A 21,485-nucleotide genomic window follows, 5' to 3' on the forward strand; every position below is an offset into this window, starting at 1 on the left:
TTCTACACAGAATTATGAATCTGAAATTCCTCTACCCGCATCCATTGTGCCTGGCACTAATCCAGTGCATCTGGCACAGACCCTCCATATACTGTATATATATTCTAGGGAAGTAATGCTACCCATGCTCTATTCCGCTTTGGTTAGACCACACCTGGAATATTGTGTCCAATTCTGGGCACCACAATTCAAGAGAGATATTGACAAGCTGGAATGTGTCCAGAGGAGAGCGACTAAAATGATCAAGGGTCTGGAGAACAAGCCCTATGAGGAGCGGCTTAAGGAGCTGAGCATGTTTAGCCTGAAGAAGAGAAGGCTGAGAGGAGATATGATAGCCATGTATAAATATATGAGGGGAAGCCACAGGGAGGAGGGAGCAAGCTTGTTTTCTGCTTCCCTGGAGACTAGGACGCAGAACAATGGCTTCAAACTACAAGAGAGGAGATTCCATCTGAACACGAGGAAGAACTTCCTGACTGTGAGAGCCGTTCAGCAGTGGAACTCTCTGCCCCGGAGTGTGGTGGAGGCTCCTTCTTTGGAAGCTTTTAAACAGAGGCTGGATGGCCATTTGTCAGGGGTGATTTGAATGCAATATTCCTGCTTCTTGGCAGGGGGTTGGACTGGATGGACCAACTCTTTGATTCTATGATTCTATATATATGATAAGCCATTCCCCCCAACAATATCTGAAAGTAAAAAAAGGCTACAAGGGTCTTCGAAGCAGAAGTTGGTACTTAGTGACCTGCTTTGCCCCCTTTGGTACCCCTCCATCATCCGACATACTCAAAACAATGTATTGTCGAAAGCTTTCATGGCCAGAATCACTGGGTTGTTGTACGTTTTTTGGGCTGTCCGGCCATGTTCCAGAAGCATTCTCTCTTGACGTTTCACCTGTATCTGTGGCAGGCATCCTCAGAGGTTGTGAGGTCAGCTGGAAACTATAAACCCTGTTTTCCTAGTTTCCAACAGGCCTCAAAACCTCTGAGGATGCCTGCCATAGATGCAGACAAAACATCAGGAGAGAATGCTTCTGGAACATGGCCATACAGCCCAAAAAACTTACAACAACCTTTACTCAAAACAAAACAAAACTTTCTAAAATTACTTCCTCTTGAGCGTCTTGTGTTGGCATTTTGACTTCCCATCTTCAGATTAAATTTAGATTCCATGCAAGGTCTTGTTCTGTAGATTAAAAGAATCTTATCTCTTAGTCATATATTAACGCCATATGTAATCCCTGTAACAACTGATCATTTCAGGGGATTAGCAGAGTGACAGGAGTGAGAGAAGAATGTAATCCTAGATCTTGTTTTTCTCTTTCACATAACACATGTCCCATTCACTCACATTCATCCAAACATGCATATATACATGGACATCTTATTCACTTATTCATACATTTCTCTCTCTTTCTCTCTCACACATACACATATACATGGTAACTGGGATCCTACTCTGTTAGTAGTCTTGCCTTAACAATATGGGGTGGAGATGGGGTGGCAGAACTTTGTTGACTTTTAAGACAGGTTTTTGAACTACAGATGTGTGCAGAACTTACATGTGTAAAGTGGTGGGAAGGAGAGACAGGGTCTTCTCAGTGGTGGCTCCTCAGCTAAGGAACACCCTTCCTGGGGATATTAGACCGGCCCCCTCCCTCTTAACATTTCGCAAAAAGGTTAAAACCTGGCTTTTTGAGCAGGCATTTGCAATTGCAATGTAATCAGGCAATGACACACCACGGAATGACTGACAACGCAATGGAATCGAGATTTCAGTAAGGAGATGCTAAGGATTTGTGTTTTTATTCACTTTTTATGAACTCATATTTTATATGCTAATGTTTTTAATTGTATTTTATATGTTGGGGGCATCGAATTGTGCCGAATGTAAGCCGCCTTGAGTCACCTTCAGGCTGAGAAAGGCGGTATAGAAATATGGTAAATTTATATAAATAAAAATGTAATGTTCGTTTGTGGGATTAACAGAACTCAAAAACCACTGGATGAATTGACACCAAATTTGGACACGATACACCTAACAACCCAATGTATGCCCTTCACTCCAAAAAATTGATTTTGTAATTTGGGAGTTGTAGTTACTGGGATTTATAGTTCACCTACAATCAAAGAGCATTCTGAACCCCACCAATGATGGAATTGAACCAAACTTGGCACACAGTTCTCCCATGACCAACAGAAAATACTAGAAGGGTTTGGTGGGCAGTGTCCTTTGGTTTTGGAGTTGTAGTTCACCCACATCCAGAGATCACTGTACACTCAAGTAATGGATCTGGACCAAACTCTACACGAATACTCAATATGCCCAAATGTGAACACTGGTGGAGTTTGGGGAAAATAGAACCTGACATTTGGGAGTTGTAGTTGCTGGGATTTATAGTTCACCTACAATCACAGAAACTGGAACATAGAGGGAGAAAATGTGGAGGCCGTGACAGACTTTGTATTTCTAGGCGCAAAGATGACTGCAGATGCAGACTGTGGCCAGGAAATCAGGAGACGCTTCCTTCTTGGGAGGAGAGCAATGTCCAGTCTCAATAAAATAGTGAAGAGTAGAGACATCAGACTGGCAACAAAGATCCATTGCCGAGTCAAAGCCATGGTATTCCCTGTAGTAACCTACGGATGTGAGAGCTGGACCTTAGGGAAGGCTGAGCGAAGGAAGATAGATGCTTTTGAACTGTGGTGATGGAGGAAAGCTCTGAGAGTGCCTTGGACTGCGAGAAGATCCAACCAGTCCATCCTCCAGGAAATAAAGCCTGACTGCTCATTGGAGGGAAGGATACTAGAAACAAAGTTGAAGTGCTTTGGCCACATCATGAGGAGACAGCAACGCCTAGAGAAGACAATTATGCTGGGGAAAGTAGAAGGAAAAAGGAAGAGGGGCCAACCAAGGGCAAGATGGATGGATGGCATCCTTGAAGTGACTGGACTGACCTTGAAGGAGCTTGGGGTGGTGACGGCCAACAGGGAGCTCTAGTGTGGGCTGGTCCATGAGGTCACGAAGAGTCAGAGACGACTGAACAAATGAACAACAACAACAATCACAGAACATTCTGAACCCCACCAACAACAGAATCGGGCCAAACCTCCCACACAGAACCCCCATGTGGGCCAGAGCAACGCATGGCAGGGGATGGCTAGTAAATAATAAATAAATAAATACATGTTTGTTTGCCTGCATTTGAAGATGTATAAAAGCGAAAGTCAATGCCTTTATCCTCACTCTGTTTTGTTTTTGGAGGAAATTCCATGGCAGGGTCTCAGCTGAAAATAAAAATGTACTTTTCTGCCTCTACAAAAGGATCACTCTTGGTATTATCTCTCCTATCAGCTGCTACAATTCACCTTTTAGATATGGCACTCAGCCCACTTCTGGTTGGCCACCAGGTTTGTGAAGTTTTCCAACCCTAATGGAAATGTTCACCAGCCACCTTCTCCTCTCTACAATCTTTTGCATCAGTCTATTCTGCCTCCAGTTCTAAGGACCCTTTCACACAGCCATATAACCCAGAATATCAAGACAGAAAATCCCACAATATATGCTTTGAACTGGGTTATATGAGTCCAGACTGCCATACATTCCAGTTCAAAGCAGAAAATGTGGGATTTTATTCAGCTGTGTGTGCTGGTACAGCTGTACCAGGAGCTTCAGCTTCATTTTCTTTCTATTGAGTGTTTGCATATATTCCAAGGTTCCATGCATTTTGCAGTAAGGTGGCTTCCCTTGGTTTGCAATTATAGGGCCAATGACCTGTCTATCATTGTTAAGTTTTGGTTCCGCCCCTTTTTCCAGGGCCCTGGGAGGGAAAGGGAACCATTTTTAGTTCAGTCTTATAGTGGAAAGCATAGCTACAGGACGTGGATCAGCTCCATCTGTAGACCAGCTTCGTTTCTCACAGCATCCGGGGGAAACAGCTCCACATCTTTCATGGAAAAGATCCGAAAGAACTCCAGCTGGAGAATCTACAAAGCCTTGGCTGGTAAGTCTACTTGGGTAATCAGAAGCAATTGGAGCCGGGAGTAGAGCCCACACCAGCAAGCATAGAAAGTAGATTGCCTGGGAGGGGTTAAAAAGGGTTTTCCTCTTAAAAGAAAAGAAACAATTCACAAAGCCAGTTACCTGTCCATTTGGACAAGTTAAGAAGCATTTGTTTGACTTGTTGAAGATCTGAGAAGTGTTTGTTTAAATTGTTGAAGATCTAAGCAATAATAAAGGACTTTGTTAAACTTTTCAAGCATCTAAAGAAAAGTATAGGAAAATCCTTAGGGCCTCTCAGCCAAGGTAACCCGGCTTCCCGCTGGGCACAAAGAGCACGTCCTGTTCAAAAGACAATTATTATAGGCCCAGCACATGACAGCACAGTGTGGAAGGGGATCAAAACTGATCTATTCTGGGAAGAAAAGAATTCAGAATGGGGGAAGAGTATAGAACTTAGGTGCCAAACATGTCCAAGTCTTTGTATACGCTCCCCTTTCCTCCTGCTTTACACTTGGCACATAAAGAAACAAGCATCACGCGGAGCTTGGTGGAGGGTCATTAAAAAGTACACATAGAAGCGTGTGAAATAATTTGTTTGGCTTGTCACTGAGAAGTGAAAAGTGATGTTCCTCAAAAAGAATTTGGCATGTGACCTGTTCTTGTTTGCCCAAGCAGCTTGTACTTTTTTTTAACTTTAGGGAAGTCTATGGTGTTTTCCTCTGTTCCTCGAAAGATCCTGAGCAATAGTTTTGCCTCCTTCAGTAGATTCCTCAACAGGAAGTCAAAGTCTGGTATGCTTCTTTCAAAAGAGATATTATGGAAGTGATGAATAAAGAAGCTCTGAATATCTTTCGAGAATCATAGAATAATGGAAGAGACCTCATGGGCCATCCAGTCCAACCCCATTCTGCCAAGAAGCAGGAATATTGCATTCAAATCACCCCTGACAGATGGCCATCCAGCCTCTGTTTAAAAGCTCCCAAAGAAGGAGCCTCCACCACACTCTGGGGCAGAGAGTTCCACTGCTGAACGGCTCTCACAGTCAGGAAGTTTTTCCTCATGTTCAGATGGAATCTTGTAGTTTGAAGCCATTGTTCCGCGTCCTAGGCTCCACGGAAGCAGAAAACAAGCTTGCTCCCTCCTCCCTGTGGCTTCCTCTCATATCTCCTCTCAGCCTTCTCCAGGCTAAACATGCCCAGCTCCTTAAGTCGCTCCTCATAGGGCTTGTTCTCCAGACCCTTGATCATTTGAGTCGCCCTCCTCTGGACACATTCCAGCTTGTCAATATCTCTCTTGAATTGTGGTGCCCAGAATTGGACACAATATTCCAGATGTGGTCTAACCAAAGCGGAATAGAGGGGTAGCACGACTTCCCTGGATCCAGACCCTATGCTCCTACTGATGCAGGCCAAAATCCCATTGACTTTTTTTGCCGCCACATCACATTGTTGGCCCATGTTTAACTTGTTGTCCACAAGGACTCCAAGACCTTTTTCACATGTACTGCTCTCGAGCCAGGCATCTGTTAATACTCTCAACTTAACTTTATAGTCCAGGCATGGGCAAACTTTGGTCCTCCAGGTGTTTTGGACTCCAACTCCCACAATTCTTAACAGCCTCCTTTTCCCCCTCAGCTGCTTAAGTTTACTGCTTCCATGGAGATTGTTTGGAGAGGCACTCTGAAACAGAAAAATGCTTACGAAAATAACTAGAAAATCCTGGAGTATAGATAGGGACCACCACTGCGGCTTGTATTTTTGACGTTCCTTGGCACTACAACCAATTAGTATTGTGAACTCTCCTTCAGATCATAACTCACCCCTATGCCTATGTGGGGAGGGGGCACATTTTGAAATATTGCCATAGTTGAGACAAGCAAGTGAGCAAGTTGTGCACTTTTGTTACAAGTCACCGCAGCAGGTAAACTCCTGCCCCGCCATGCAGCTTCAGTTTGTCATCGCAGAGAGATGCCTTTGTGTGATCCCAGCACAAAACAAAACAGACTTCAGTCCTTGAGCTTGATCTGCCAGGAATTAACCCAAAGAGTCCTGCCGCCACGGCGGATCATGCAGGCATATCGCCCTTCGCTGAAGTCTGTGGCAATGATGCGAAGATCCTTGCTGGGAAGCAGCTCAAAGCCTTGGACGGAGCGGGAGAGTGGCTCCCCATCTTTATACCAGCTGCCAGAGAGGAGAAAGAGCACAGATCAGTCAAAGAAAATGACATACAGTGTTCCCTCGCAACTTCGCGGTTCGCCTATTATGGACTCGCAGTTTTGCGGGTTTTTTAAAAAAGAATTTAAATAGTGAGGGAACACTGAGGATTAAGGAGCCATCGTGGGGCCCAAGCGATGGCAAGAGGTCCAGGCAGTGACGAGGAGGAGGAAGAGGAAGGTAAGGAGGGCAAAGAGGGAAGAAGAGCCACCCCCTTGCCCTCTTTACTTTCCTCTTCCTCCTCCTCGTGCCGCCTGGGCCTCTTGCTGCCACCAGGGACCCATGATTGAGGAGGCATCACGGTGCCCAAGTGGTGCCAAGAGGCCCAGGCGGCGATGAGGAGGAGGAAGAGGAAGGTAAAGAGGGCAAGGAGAGAAGAAGAGCCACCCCCTCCTTACTTTCCTCTTCTTCCTCCTCCTCGTGCCGCCTGGGCCTCTTGCTGCCACTAGGGACCCATGATTGAGGAGGCATCACGGTGCCCAAGTGATGCCAAGAGGCCCAGGCGGCGATGAGGAGGAGGAAGAGGAAGGTAAGGAGGGCAAGAAGGGAAGAAGAGCCTCCCCCTCGCCCTCCTTACCTTTCTCTTGCTCCTCCTCTTTGCCACCTGGGCCTCTTGCTGCCGCTTGGGCCCCGCGATTGAGGAGGTGTTGTGGGGCCCAAGTGGCTGCAAGAGGCCCAGGCAGCGACAAGGAGGAGGAAGAGGAAGTTAAGGAGGGCGAGTAGAGAAGAAGAGCTGCCCCTCGCCCTCCTTACCTTCCTCTTCCACCCTCTTGTTGCTGCCTGGGCCTCTTGCCACCGCTTGGGCCCCATGATTGAGGAGGTGTCGTGGGGCCCAAGTGGCGGCAAGAGGCCCAGGCTGCGACAAGAAGGAGGAAGAGCAATGTAAAGAGGACGAGGAGGGAAGGTGAGAGGGCATCTCTACTTTGCGGAATTTCACTTATCGTGGGTGGTCCTGGAACGTAACATCCGCGATAAGTGAGACACCACTGTATTCGAAAAGCTGCTGGTGTTGAACCCCTACAGCAAACCCAGTGATTCCAGCCATGAAAGCCTTCGACAATACATAGTAGTAGCTGCTGGAGATTCTCACCTGACTTTCACCTGGGGTCTGGAAGAGTTCAGCCCACAACGGAAAGTCATGACCTTGCCTTTAGAGATGTATCTGATGTGTTCACGAGGAGGGCGGACTGGTGGAGACACAGAAGGGGCCGCGGCAGCCTCAGGGTGCTCTGTAAGAAAGAGATAATCAATCGATATGGACAATAGATGATATTAGGCCTGAGCCCAAATCAATTTGAACCAAATGATTTGCAATATTCTGTGGTCCATTTCGTTTAATCTCCAAAAACAGAATGGGGAATGAACCAACATTAGCAACACTGCACATGATAATGTGGAATTATCTTTGAAAAATTTTCAGACACTCCTGCTCAAGAATGTACCAGCCATGTTATTAACTAAAATACACGGTTGCAAGCAAGTTACTTCAGTATTTGAAAAACCTGAACTGGATGTTGGTTTGCTACTGGGAACTATTTATTTATTTACTAGCAGTCCCCTGCCAGGCGTTGCTGTGGCCCAGTCCGGTGGTCTGGAAAATGAAGTAATTAGAAAGTGTTGGTTTCTAATATATGTAATTTCTTTATGATTGTGGGTAAACAGTATTTCTTGCTGTTTCTTTGTCAGTGTTCATGTGGAGATTGTCTGGTTTGCCTACTCTGGAACATGCAAGATATTATTGTCCTTCTTTAGGGGTCCCTTTGAAATCTAGGATACTGTATCTGTGTGTGTGGGTGAATCATATATATCTATCTATACCTATGGCTGGATGGCTCTTTGTCAGGAGGGCTTTGATGACATTTTTTTGCCCTGGTGAAAGAGTTGGACTGGATGTTTGTTGTTGTTCATTCGTTCAGTCATCTCCGACTCTTCGTGACCTCATGGACCAGCCCACGCCAGAGCTCCCTGTCAGCCGTCACCACCCCCAGCTCCTTCAAGGTCAGTCCAGTCACTTCAAGGATGCCATCCATCCATCTTCCCCTTGGTCGGCCCCTCTTCCTTTCACTAGAATACACTGAATACACTGGACTGGATGACCTTAAGTATTTTCTGTTGGTCATGGGGGCTCTGTGTGGGAAGTTTTCCCCAATTCTGTCATTGCTTTTTGATTGTAGGTGAACTATAAATCCCAATGACTACAACTCCTAAATGTCAAGATCTATCCTATCTCCGCCCCCCCCCCCCCCCGCCCCCCAAACTCCATCTGTGTTTATATTTGGGCATATAGGATATCCGTGCCAAGTTTGGTCCAGATCCATCATTGTTTGAGTCCACAGTGCTCTCTGGATGTAGGTGAACTACAACTCCCAAACTCAAGGTCAATGCCCATCAATGCCCGTGTTGGTCCTGGGAGTCCTGTGTGCCACATTTGGTTCGATTCCATCATTGGTGGAGTTCAGAATGCTCTTTGATTGTAGGTGAACTATAAATCCCAGTAACTACAACTCCTAAATGTCAAGATCTATTTCTCTCCCAAACGCCATCTGTGTTCATATTTGGGCATATAGGATATCCGTGCCAAGTTTGGTCCAGATCCATCTTTGTTTGAGTCCACAGTTCTCTCTGGGTGTAGGTGAACTACAACTCCCAAACTCAAGGTCAATGCCCATCAATGCCCGTGTTGGTCGTGGGAGTCCTGTGTGCCACATTTGGTTCAATTCCATCATTGGTGGAGTTCAGAATGCTCTTTGATTGTAGGTTAACTATAAATCCCAGCAACTACAACTCCCAAATGACAAAATCAATTTTTTTGAGTGATGGTCACTCCTTGGGTTAGTTAGTAGGCGTCTTGTGGCCAAAATTGGCGGCAATCCATCCAGTGGTTTTTGAGTTACGTTAATCCTACAAACGAACATTACATTTTTATTTATATAGATTTATTTATTTATTTATTTAGAGTATCCCGTCCTTCTCATCCCCAAAGAGGGATCAAGGCAGCTTACAACAAAATGTTGGTGGTGATTTACAAATCACTAACCATCTCTAGCCAGGAAGTCCCAACAGCCCAGGCATGGGTAAACTTTGGCCTTCCAAGTGTTTTGGACTTTCAACTCCCATAATACCTAACAGCCTACCAGAGAACCTACCTGGAGGGCCAAACAGCCTACCTGGAGGGCCTAAGTTTGCCAATGCCTGATGTTAACTGCATTGGATATTTGAACAGAGTAAATAATGCAGTCCATCAGGGGCTCCAGAACCTCTGATGGTGGGCAGCCTGAAATTTTGTCTTCCTTCTTTTTCAATACCCAACCCACCCACTTTGAGTTGTAGTGCAAGTTGTTGTTGTTTATTCTTTCAGTCGCGTCTGACTCTTTGTGACCTCCTGGACCAGCCCACGCCAGAGCTCCCTGTCAGCGTGGCCACCCCCAGCTCCTTCAAAGTCAAGCCAGTCACTTCAAGGATACCATCCATCCATCCATCTTGTCCTTGGTCAGCCCCTCTTCCTTTTTCCTTCCATTTTCCCCAGCATCATACTCTTCTCTAAGCTTTCCTGTCTTCTCATGATGTGGCCAAAGTACTTCATCTTTGCCTCTAATATCCTTCCCTGCAATGAGCAGTCAGGCTTTATTTCCTGGAGGATGCACTGGTTGGATTTTATCGCAGTCCAAGGCACTGTCAGAACTTTCCTCCAGCGCCACAGTTCCAAAGCATCTATCTTTCTTTGCTCAGTCTTCCTTATGGTCCATCTCTCACACCCACAGACCACCATAGGGAATACGATTCCTTTGACCATGCGGATCTTTGTTGCCAGTGTGATGTCTCTACCCTTCACAATTTTATCCAGATTGGTCATTGCTCTCCTCCCAAGAAGGATACGTCTTCTGATTTCCTGGCTGCAGTCTGCTTCTGCACTAAGCTTTGCACCTAGAAATGCAAACCCTGTCCCTGCCTCCACGTTTTCTCCCTCTATTTGCTAGTTATCAATCAGTCTGGTTGCCCTCATCTTAGTTTTTTGGATGTTTAACTGCAACCCAGCTTTTGCACTTTCTTCTTTCACCTTAGTTAGAAGGCTCCCCAGCTCCTCCTCACTTTTGGCCATCAAAGTAGAATCATCTGCATATCTAATGTTGTTAATGTTTCTTCCAGCAATTTTAACTCTAGACTTGCATTTGTCAAGCCTCGCACATCGCATGATGTGTTCTTCATACAAGTTGAATAGGTTGGGTGAGAATATATAACTCTGCCATACACCTTTCCCAATCTTGAACCAGTCCATTGTTCCATGGTCAGTTCTGACTGTTGCTACTTGATCCTTATACGGATTCCTCAGGAGAGAGATAAGGTGATTTGGTATGCCCATCCCACCAAGAATTTGCCACAATTTATTATGATCCACACAGTCAAAGGCTTTAGAATAGTCAATAAAGCAGAAATAAATGTTCTACTATGTCTTGGGATTAAAAGGAAACCCACTTGAGGGTGAGAATAAAACATTGCAGCTTGGGCCTCCGGGGAACAGGTTGAGCTCCCATCCATCAGCTCCAGATTCTCATGCAGGAACATGATAGAAGCCTGCCTCAGGGGAGCGTGCTTGCTCCATCCATGTTCAAAATCTACACAAATGACCAGCCACTGCCAGAAAGGACAGAGAGTTTCATCTATGCTGATGATCATGCCATCACCGCTCAAGCAGGGAGCTTTGAGGTGGTAGAACAGAACCTCTCCGAAGCTCTAGGTGCTCTTACTGCCTATTACAGGGAAAACCAGCTGATCCCCAACCCATCTAAAACACAGACATTGCCTTTCACCTTAAGAACAGACAAGCGTCTAGAGCTCTGAGGATCACCTGGGAAGGAATCCCACTGGAGCATTGCAGTGCACCCAAATACCTGGGAGTCACTCTGGACTGTTCTCTTACCTACAAGAAGCACTGCCTGAACATCAAGCAAAAAGTGGGTGCTAGAAACAATATCATACGAAAGCTGACTGGCACAACCTGGGGATCACAACCAGACACAGTGAAGACATCTGCCCTTGCGCTGTGCTACTCTGCTGCTGTGTATGCATGCCCAGTGTGGAACACATCTCACCACGCTTAAACAGTGGATGTGGCTCTTAATGAGACATGCCACATTATCACGGGTTGTCTGTGCCCTACACCAGTGGAGAAATTACACTGTTTAGCCAGTATTGCACCACCTGACATCCGCCGGGAAGTAGCAGCCCATAGTTTAAGGACCAAGGCCGAGACGTCTCCAGCTCATCCCCTGTTTGGGTATCAGCCAGCACGTCAACAACTTAAATCAAGAAATAGTTTTCTAAGATCTACAGAGACACTCGCTGGAACACCTCAGCAAGCGAGAGTCCAAAAGTGGCAGGCTCAAACCCAGAACCTCAACCAATGGCTGATACCAAATGAGAAACTCCCCCCTGGGCACACAGAAGACTGGGCAACTTGGAAGGCACTGAACAGACTGCGCTCTGGCACCACAAGATGCAGAGTCAACCTCAAGAAATGGGGCCACAAAGTGGAATCCACGACATGCGAGTGTGGAGAAGAGCAAACCACTGACCACCTGCTGCTATGCAACCTGAGTCCTACCACATGCACAAGGGAGGACCTTCTTGCAGCAAGACCAGAAGTACTCCAAGTGGCCAGCTACTGGTCAAAGGACATTTAATAAGCTACCAAACTCACAAATGTTGTATTTTACTGTTTGTTTGCTTTGTTCTGTTAGAAATGTAATATAATTGACTGGTTGCTCTGACACAACAAATAAATATGAGAGAAACCTCCCACATGATGGTAAAACATTGCTAGAAAATTGACTGGGTCAACAAAAACATCATTTGCATAATTTAAAACAAACAAACACACTGAGAACCCCAGTAATAAATACCACAATCTCTTGACATATTTGCCCCATATAGGAGGAGACCTATATATACCAGAATGACATCCTGCAGTTGACAATCCATACGTAATGAACCGGAAATTAAAGAAATAAGTAGATCACCTTTGCGGCACGTGCGAGCTCAATAATCAAAACACAACCATAATCTCTTTGGGTCAGCCTTCATCAACTCAATAATGCGGTATCCACGAGGAAGATTGTGAAATATACAAACTGGAGAAGCTAATGGGCTATTTTCCTAACCTACAAAACCACATATAAAGATAAAGGTTGGGCAAAGTCTAGGCTTCCAGAACTTGTTGGGCCACAGTTTGCATCAGCCATACTCTTCATAGTTAGGAACAGCCCGCATGCCGTAGTGGTTTGAGATGATGACGCTGGTACACCAAGGTTTGGATCCTTACTCAGCCACGGAAAGCCAAGCAACATTCTTTCAGCCTCAGAGGAAAACAATGGCAACACTCCTCTGAAGAAACTCTACCAAGAAAACCCTGTGATAGGTTCTGCATAACTCCGAAATGACTTGAAGGCATCAACAACATCAGAGTCATCAAGACAGTTCATCTGACTCCGCGGCTATTTCATTCTGAGGAAGAGATCTGTCTTGCTTTCACTTTTGACAAAGTTCTGCGATTCCAAAGAAAGTCCCTGCCTTCTTCCTCAGAAAACCTGAATCAGCTTTGACTTCATCTTTGTGCCGTCACGCTTGGGGGTTATTATTCTTAATGAAGCAGGGATGGACGTGGCATCTTTCCCCCAAGGGAACTCTCAAAAACCCAAAATACTGTAAATAACTCAGAATAAGTTTTCTTGATCACAAAGAGTTATCTCTTAAAGCAGTAAGCTGGAAACTTCAGAGGGGTGAAGGAAAATATATGTTACAGTCTCAATTAGTCCTGGGTTCAAGGGGTTTGAAGCTGAGAAGCCTCACCAAGTTTCCTCTTTCCTCAATGGCTGTGAATGCCGGAGCAAACCACAACCCCAGTTCAGATGGCCTATGTTTTGAAGACTCAGGATCTTCCTTTGGTGCCAAAAGAACCAGTTTGAAGGCACTTGGGTCTCCTCAATGTTGTCCAGGATGATCTGGACATAAAGCATGAGTCCCAAGGGTTAAAAACCTCAGAACTGATGCTAAGAGGTAACTTAAATCAGGGTCCTTTAGAGTCAAGTCTCTTACTCACGTCCACATGGTAGGAACTCTGATGGCAGAATGAAAAAGAAAGGAAGCACTCCCCTCCTGCAGGAAGAGGTGGAGCCAAACAGTACTGATTGACAGCTATAAGAAACCAATCCATACAACTATACATAAGCAGGGTAAAAGGGGCAGGATTAAGCATGATACAACAGTTTACATCTTGCAACTAACAGTTCTATACATAGGTGGCACCACTCGCGCCATCACAAACTTCCTCTTTTAGGCTGAAATGTTGACTGAAATTATTACTTCCCAGCTTCCTCTCCCTAATCCAGAGTTTTCAGTATGAGCTTGTTCTGGCTTTCACGGCTGGAAACACTGGCTTGCTGTGAGGTTTCCAGGATGTGTTCCAGATAAGAAACAATCAGGGCCAGCTCCCTGCATGACTACTCACCGGAGCGTCATGCAGGGAGCATACCACCCCCCTGCTATGTCAGCTCCACTGGCTGCCGTTCCAGGTCCGAGCACAATTCAAAGTGCTGGTCTTGATCTATAAAACCCTATAGATGCAGGGAATGCCATGGATGTGGCGTACCTGGATTTCAGTAAGGCCTTCTACAAGGTCCCCCATGACCTTCTGGCAAGGAAACTAGTCCAATGTGGGCTAGGCAAAACTACGGTGAGGTGGATCTGTAATTGGTTAAATGGAGGAACCCAGAGGGAGATTCTCCCCAATGCTTCCTCTTCATCATGGAAAGAAGTGACGAGTGGAGTGCCATCAGCAGGGTTCCATCCTGGGCCCGGTCCTGTTCAACATCTTTATTAATGACTTAGATGAAGGGCTAGAAGGCAGGATCATCAAGTTAGCAGATGACACCAAATTGGGAGGGAGAGCCAAAACTCCAGAGGACAGGAGCAGGATTCAAAACTATCTTAACAGATTAGAGAGATGGGCCAAAACTAACAAAATGAAGTTCAACAGGGATAAATGCAAGATACTCCACTTTGGCAGGAAAAACGAAATGCAAAGATACAGAATGGGGGACAATGCCTGGCTCGAGAGCAGTACGTGTGAAAAAGATCCTCGTGGACAACAATTTAAACATGAGCCAACAATGTGATGTGGCGGCAAAAAAAGCCAATGGGATTTTGGCCTGCATCAAGAGGAACATAGTGTCTAGATCTAGGGAAGTAATGCTACCCATACTCTATTCTGCTTTGGTTAGACCACACCTGGAATACTATGTCCAATTCTGGGCACCACAATTCAAGAGAGATATTGACAAACTGGAATGTGTCCAGAGGAGAGCGACTAAAATGATCAAGGGTCGGGAGAACAAGCCCTATGAAGAGCAGCTTAAAGAGCTGGGCATGTTTAGCCTGAAGAAGAGAAGGCTGAGAGGAGACATGATAGCCATGTATAATTATGTGAGAGGAAGTCACAGGGAGGAGGGAGCAATCTTGTTTTCTGCTTCCTTGGAGACTAGGACGCAATGGAACAATGGCTTCAAACTACAAGAAAGGAGATTCCATCTGAACATTAGGAAGAACTTCCTGACTGTGAGAGCCATTCAGCAGTGGAACTCTCTGCCCCGGAGTGTGGTGGAGCCTCCTTCTTTGGAGGCTTTTAAACAGAGGCTGGGTGGCCATCTGTCAGGGGTGCTTTGAATGCAATATTCCTCCTTCTTGGCAGGGGGTTGGACTGGATGGCCCATGAAGTCTCTTCCAACTCTGTAATTCTATTATTCTAGTAGTTCTTGCTCATAAGTTTTGGATTTCAACTCTCTACCGGCTGTTATAAATTGTGGAAGCTGAAGTCCAAAACACCTGGAGGGCCAAAGTTTTCCCAAGCCTGAATTAACTGAGAAGATGAGAAGGGTGGGAGGAATCTGCAAGACTCAACAAGCTGTTTGGTTACTCTAAGGGAGAGGCGCTTGGCTTCAGGCAGGTGTACGCTTTAAGGAGGCTTCTTGTTTAAAGCTGTTTTTCTACTCTAGGATGGGAGAGGAGCCAAATTTCTGAAAAACCAGATTATGATTAGGTTGCTGTATGTATGGCCATTTTCCAGAAGCATTCTCTCCTGACGTTTCACCCACATCTATGGAAGGCATCCGCAAAGGTTGAGGGGTCTGTTGGAAACCAATCGGGGACTCAAGGAGGTTTCCAACAAATCAGTACATATAAAAACATAATACAGATTAAAACATTAAACAATATAAAACACCACAAAAGCAATAAAAACTATATCATTAGCGTCTCATTATTATCAAGCATTTTCCAGTTCCATTGTCAAATTGTTCGATTTTTCTATATTAGCTACTCTGCATTTGTAAACGCTTGCTCGAACAGCCATGTTTTAACTTGCCTCTGAAACATTAAGAGGGAGGGAGCAGATCTAATCTCCCTAGGGAGGGTGTTCCATAGCTGAGGGGCCACCACTGAGAAGGCCCTGTCTCTCGTCCCCGCCAAACGTACTTGAGACCAAGAGCAGGGCCTCCCCAGACGATCTTAGAGTCCTCGATGGTTCGTAATGGGACACACGTTCGGACAGGTAAGTTGGGCCAGAACCGTTTAATAATAATAATAATTTAATAATAATAATTTAATAATTTAATAATAATAATAATATAACAATTTAATAATAATAATAATAATAATAATGTAATAATAATAATAATAATAACAATTTAATAATAATAATAATTTAATAATAATAATTTAATAATAATAATAATAAATAACTTTATTTATATACCGCTCTATCTCCCCTAGGGGACTCAGAGCAGTTTCCACATATACAAAATAATACAAGAGACACATAATGTGAAACATAAAAGAAAAGCATAAACTATTAACATAACATATATATTAAAACCAATTTGGAAACCAGTTCCACTCTCCTTAGCATGTAATAGCCTTGCAGCTTCAAAGCCTGGTTGGTTGCTGCCTGGGGGAATCCTTTGCTGGGCAGTGTTAGCTGGCCCTGATTGACTCTTGTCTGGAATTCCCCTGCTTTTTTGAGTGTTGCTCTTTATTCACTGTCCTGATTTTAGAGTTTTTTAAATACAGATAGCCAGATTTGATCATTTTTATGGTTTCCTCCTTTCTCTTGATATTGTCCAAATGCTTGTGTACAATATCAATGGCTTCTCTCTGTAGCCTGACATGGTGGTTGTGAGAGTGGTCCAACATTTCTGTGTTCTTAGATAATATGTTGTGTCCAGGTTGGTTCATCAGGTGCTCTGCTATGGCTGACTTCTCTGGTTGGATTAGCCTGCAGTGCCTTTCGTGTTTCTTGATTCGTGTTTGGGCAATGCCTCTGTAGACTTGTCCACAGCTGCATGGTTTAAGGTAGACTCCTGCAGAGGTGAGAGGATCCCTCTTGTCCTTTGCTGAGCGTAGCATTTGCTGGATTTTCTTAGTGAGTCTGGAGATAGTTTGTATGTTGTGTTTCTTTATCGGCTTCCCTATGCTTTTCCAAATTATGATTCTCATAGCTGGGGTTCCTAAATCATAGAATCATAGAATCAAAGAGTTGGAAGAGAAACCATGGGCCATCCAGTCCAGCCCCCTGCCAAGAAGCAGGAATATTGCATTCAAATCACCCCTGACAAATGGCCATCCAGCCTCTGCTTAAAAGCTTCCAAAAAAGGAGCCTCCACCACACTCCGGGGCAGAGAGTTCCACTGCTGAACGGCTCTCACAGTCAGGAAGTTCTTCCTCATGTTCAGATGGAATCTCCTCTCTTGTAATTTGAAGCCATTGTTCCGCATCCTAGTCTCCAGGGAAGCAGAAAACAAGCTTGCTCCCTCCTCCCTGTGGCTTCCTCTCACATATTTATACATGGCTATCATATCTCCTCTCAGCCTTCTCTTCTTCAGGCTAAACATGCCCAGTTCCTTAAGCCGCTCCTCATAGGGCTTGTTCTCCAAATGTTTTAGATCTCAGCACTCAGAATCCCCACCCAGATTATGGACAGAAATTATGAGAGCTGAAGTTCAAAATACTTATCTGGAGGGCTAAGAGTTCACAGGCACTTCTCCAGCCTGAATTCCAAATAAACTGGAGGATGGAAATGTAGATTAATCAGCAAAACAATAGTGCCCTCTGGTGCTAATTCCCTACTAGTACACCATTACTCAGGATTTATTTGTGTGTGTGTCAGGAGTGACTTGAGAAACTGCAAGTTGCTTCTAGTGTGAGAGCATTGGGTGTCTGCAGGCATGTAGCCGGGGGGGGGGGGGCTTGAGGGGCTTCAGACCCCCCGAAATTCTTATGGTGGTTCGCGAAAAGGCCTTACTGGTGCATTATTTCAACTGTTATGTTTATTCATATCATGATCTGATCACCATACTCAATCAATATATCACATATGCATGGGGGTATTGGGGTAATGATACAAAAGATTTGCTAGGGTAGACCCTCTTTCACTCAGACTCAGCCCCCCCCCCCCGAAACTCACCCCCCCCCAAAACCCCCCTGAAAAAAATCAGCCCCCCTCCCCCCCGAAACGAAATCCTGGCTACCAGCCTGGGTGTCTGCAAGGACATTGCCCAAGGGATGCCTGGATAATTACTCAGGATAATGCTGACAATTTCACTTGCAAGTTGAATAAAACAAATATATGTGTGGAGCACTTACAATTGTTAAAATAATAATAATAATAATAATAATAATAATAATAATAATAATGGGCTAGAAATATAGGCAGAACAATAGGATTAGAGGAATGGGAAAAAATCTGGAAGAAAAAAATTAAGTACCTAAAAGCATGATATGCAAGAAAATTGGGCAAAACTATTTTTTAGGTGGTATATGACACCATATAAATTAAGCAAATGTTATAAAAATTTGGATCCAAAATGTTGGAAGTGCGGTAGCATAGAAGGAACATTCTACCACATGTGGTGGCAGTGCAGAAAGGCGAAGGATTATTGGAAGGAAATACATGCCATACTGCAAAAAACTTTGAAAATACGAATACCCCTGAAACCTGGGAATTATAAAAGGTAATATGGAAAAAAATATGGATAAATTGATATTTCTCGCCACAACAGCAGCGCGGATATGCTACGCCAAAGTATGGAGAAAAAATGAAACACCTAAAATAGAAGAGTAGAAAAAGAAATTGATGGATGTGAGGAATATGGACAGGCTGAGCTATCTACTACAAAGGAGCAAAGGAATTGCCGAGATTGAGACAGACTGGACGATACTTGATGAATACTTAAAATAAATAAACAAAATAAATAAAATAAATAAGCAAATAAAGAAACATAATTTTCCAAACGTACATCAAGAACAAACTATAATCCAGCTTTAAAAAAAAACCAAAAAACAAAACAAAACAAAAATAATAAATAAATAAATAAATAAAAATAAAAATAAAAATAAAATAATATAGATTTCCCACCAGGAAACACTACAAAGAGACGAAAAGCAACGGAAGGAAGAAAGAAAAGGATGAGACCAACCTCGAAGAATCTTGGAAGTCAACATGGAAGAGAAAAACTCTTTTTTTGTCTTCTTCTTTTAAAACCTACATCTCTCTCTTTTTAAACTATTACCCTACTTTTATACCCCTATTGATACCCTTCCTCTTTATGGCCTCCTACCCCCTTTACCCATACCCAAACTTACCTCACTGGCATTTTCAAACTCCCTTCACTTCCCGTCAAAAACCTTCTTTTAACTATTATGTAATATGAAAACTTAATAAAGATTATTTTAAATAATAATAATAATAATAATAATAATAATAATACTTTATTTATACCCCGCTACCATCTCCCCATGGGACTCGGTGCGGCTTATATGAGGCCGAGCCCACAATACAACAATATAAGCAATACAAGCAATAACAAATAAAAAGCAATTAAAATTTTAACACCAGTATTAAAAAACTCTAAAATTACAACAGCAAAACAGCAGAGAGGAAACAACCAGGCACATCTTAACACCTCTCAACAAAAGATTCCCCCAGGCTCAGCCAGGCCTTCAAATGCTAATGAAGGTGGTCAGTTGAAACATTCACACCCAGCTCCAGCAGAGAAGAGCTCTTTGTCCCACCCTGGTCATTCCACAGATATATAAACCCATTTCCTAATTCCCACAGACCTCACTACCTCTGAGGATGCTTGCCATAGATGCAGGCGAAACGTCAGGAGAAAATGCCTCTAGAACATGGCCATATAGCCTGAAAAAACCCACAAGAACCTAGTGATTCCAGCCATGAAAGCCATCGACAATAAATTAAAATAAATCTTATACACAAAAAGCATAAACATTAAACAGAATACAGTGCACATTTAAAATCTATGGCTGGGCCAAATGTAATTAAAGTTAAAAAAATAATGCTAGGCATGAACAAGATACAGGAGGTGGGGCGTTGATAGAGACATACAAGCAGTCCTAAATCGATATAAAGTGCTTTTCTTGGGGGGGGGGGGCGACATAATGCTAAGGGTTTGTTATTCTAGGAATAACATTATCACAAAGGCATGTCAATTTTTAAAGGCATGCATTTTTTAAATAGACAAAAATCTACCAATCAGTCCGGAAAGTCTACACCCATGTTTGCTCTTCAAACCTAAATGTGTTTTTCATGTTTGCTAAAAAGCTGTTAATAAATGTACATTCTAGAGTGGAAAAATCCCATTGGAATTCAAAATATTTGGGCAGGGGGTACGTGAAATAATTGATGGGTCTGATCTAAAACCGTTCTACAGCATTGACAGTGGCTCCACCGGGTAACATCCAACTTCCGTGACACTCAACCATGAGAGAGGGGGCTCTTGGAAATTCAGGTGAGTCTCTTTGAGTTTCTGCTAAACTTCCTCTCTTGTGGCCCTGGTTATTTCAAATAGTAAGTGCAGGTACTTGTGGTGACTATTAGACTACTGCAACACAACGTGGGGTTTCCTTTGAAGACTGTTTGAAAACTTCAAATGGTCCAATGGATGTTCTTATAAATAAACTTCATTGTTTATTTCTCATTACATCTGACTCAAGTGTGCCTCTGTGCTTAAAGTTTCAAAAGCAGCTTTAAGCAGAAAACAAGAACTAAATGGTGGCAGCATTTGATTTAAAGAACTATATTTAAAAGGGTACCTCAGATACACAAGTTTGAGGGTTAATACCATCACACTCTTTCATACGTTACCTCAAATAAACCAAGGGCTTATCAGCACTTCTAAGTGGGTGGATGCCAGTGCGCTTTCAAAAAGGGGTTTTTGGCCAGGAAGAAAGTGCCAGCTTTCTATCACAGCCTTTTGTTTTTGGGGATTATTTTTTATTTCCCCCGTATAAGAATCCCCCTACTCGTTATATATAGCAACTCAACGGGTCAACTACGAAAGATGAGGATAGCCTCCTTCTCCCTTAGTCTGGGAAGAAACCCAACGAGCTGATGGTGCATTCTACTTCTAGCTTGAGAGGCTATCATTAGGAGCCCCAGACTCACCAAAACAGGCGTTGCAGATCCTGGGGCAGTGCTTCTTCATGAAGGCCCTCCGGCGTGTGCAGAAACCCTGCTGGGCCCAGGGCCGGCATTGCTTCTTCTCATCGACGCAACCTGCAGATTGAGATAAGAGAGATGAAAGCAGCTAGATCAAGTGCCCGTCCATCAGCCCCATGTCTTTGCTATCTAAGGGGATAAAAGCCTGGCTTCAGAAAGGAAAGAAAGATCAGATACCACAAGAGTGGGGAACCTTTTCTCCGTGGAGGTCCACATTTCTCTAGAGGGAATCAGTCAAAGACTAACAACTCTGGAAACTCTCTGGATAATCCTAAAATGATCAAGGGTCTGGAGAACAAGCCATATGAGGAGCGGCTTAAGGAGCTGGGCATGTTTAGCCTGAAGAAGAGAAGGCTGAGAGGAGACATGATAGCCATGTATAAATATGTGAGAGGAAGCCACAGGGAGGAGGGAGCAAGCTTGTTTTCTGCTTCCCTGGAGACTAGGACACAATGAGACAATGGCTTCAAACTACAAGAAAGGCGATTCCATCTGAACATGAGGAAGAACTTCCTGACTGTGAGAGCTGTTCAGCAGTGGAACTCTCTGCCCCGGAGTGTGGTGGAGGCGCCTTCTTTGAAAGCTTTTAAACAGAGGCTGGATGGCCATCTGTCAGGGGTGATTTGAATGCAATATTCCTGCTTCTTGGCAGGGGGTTGGACTGGATGACCCATGAGGTCTCTTCCAACTCTTCGATTCTATGGTTC

The 21,485-nt window shown here is 44.1% G+C and overlaps 1 protein-coding gene across 1 annotated transcript in view; it reads right to left on the reverse strand.

Annotated features, from left to right (window-relative positions):
• Positions 1-5,714: 5,714 nt before the first annotated feature.
• Positions 5,715-21,485, reverse strand: part of LOC132769829 (matrix metalloproteinase-23-like) — a 28,382-nt gene continuing 12,611 nt past the window's right edge. Inside the window, exons 6-8 of the mRNA XM_060766761.2 lie at positions 20,725-20,835; positions 7,303-7,441; positions 5,715-6,179 (exon numbers count right to left, since the gene is read on the reverse strand). Coding sequence (XP_060622744.2) covers positions 6,005-6,179; positions 7,303-7,441; positions 20,725-20,835 — 425 coding nt within the window. The 3' untranslated portion in view covers positions 5,715-6,004. The remainder of the gene's footprint in view (positions 6,180-7,302; positions 7,442-20,724; positions 20,836-21,485) is intronic.

The sequence above is a fragment of the Anolis sagrei genome, chromosome 3, assembly GCF_037176765.1.
Source record: "Anolis sagrei isolate rAnoSag1 chromosome 3, rAnoSag1.mat, whole genome shotgun sequence".
NCBI classification, from domain to species: Eukaryota; Metazoa; Chordata; class Lepidosauria; order Squamata; family Dactyloidae; genus Anolis; species Anolis sagrei.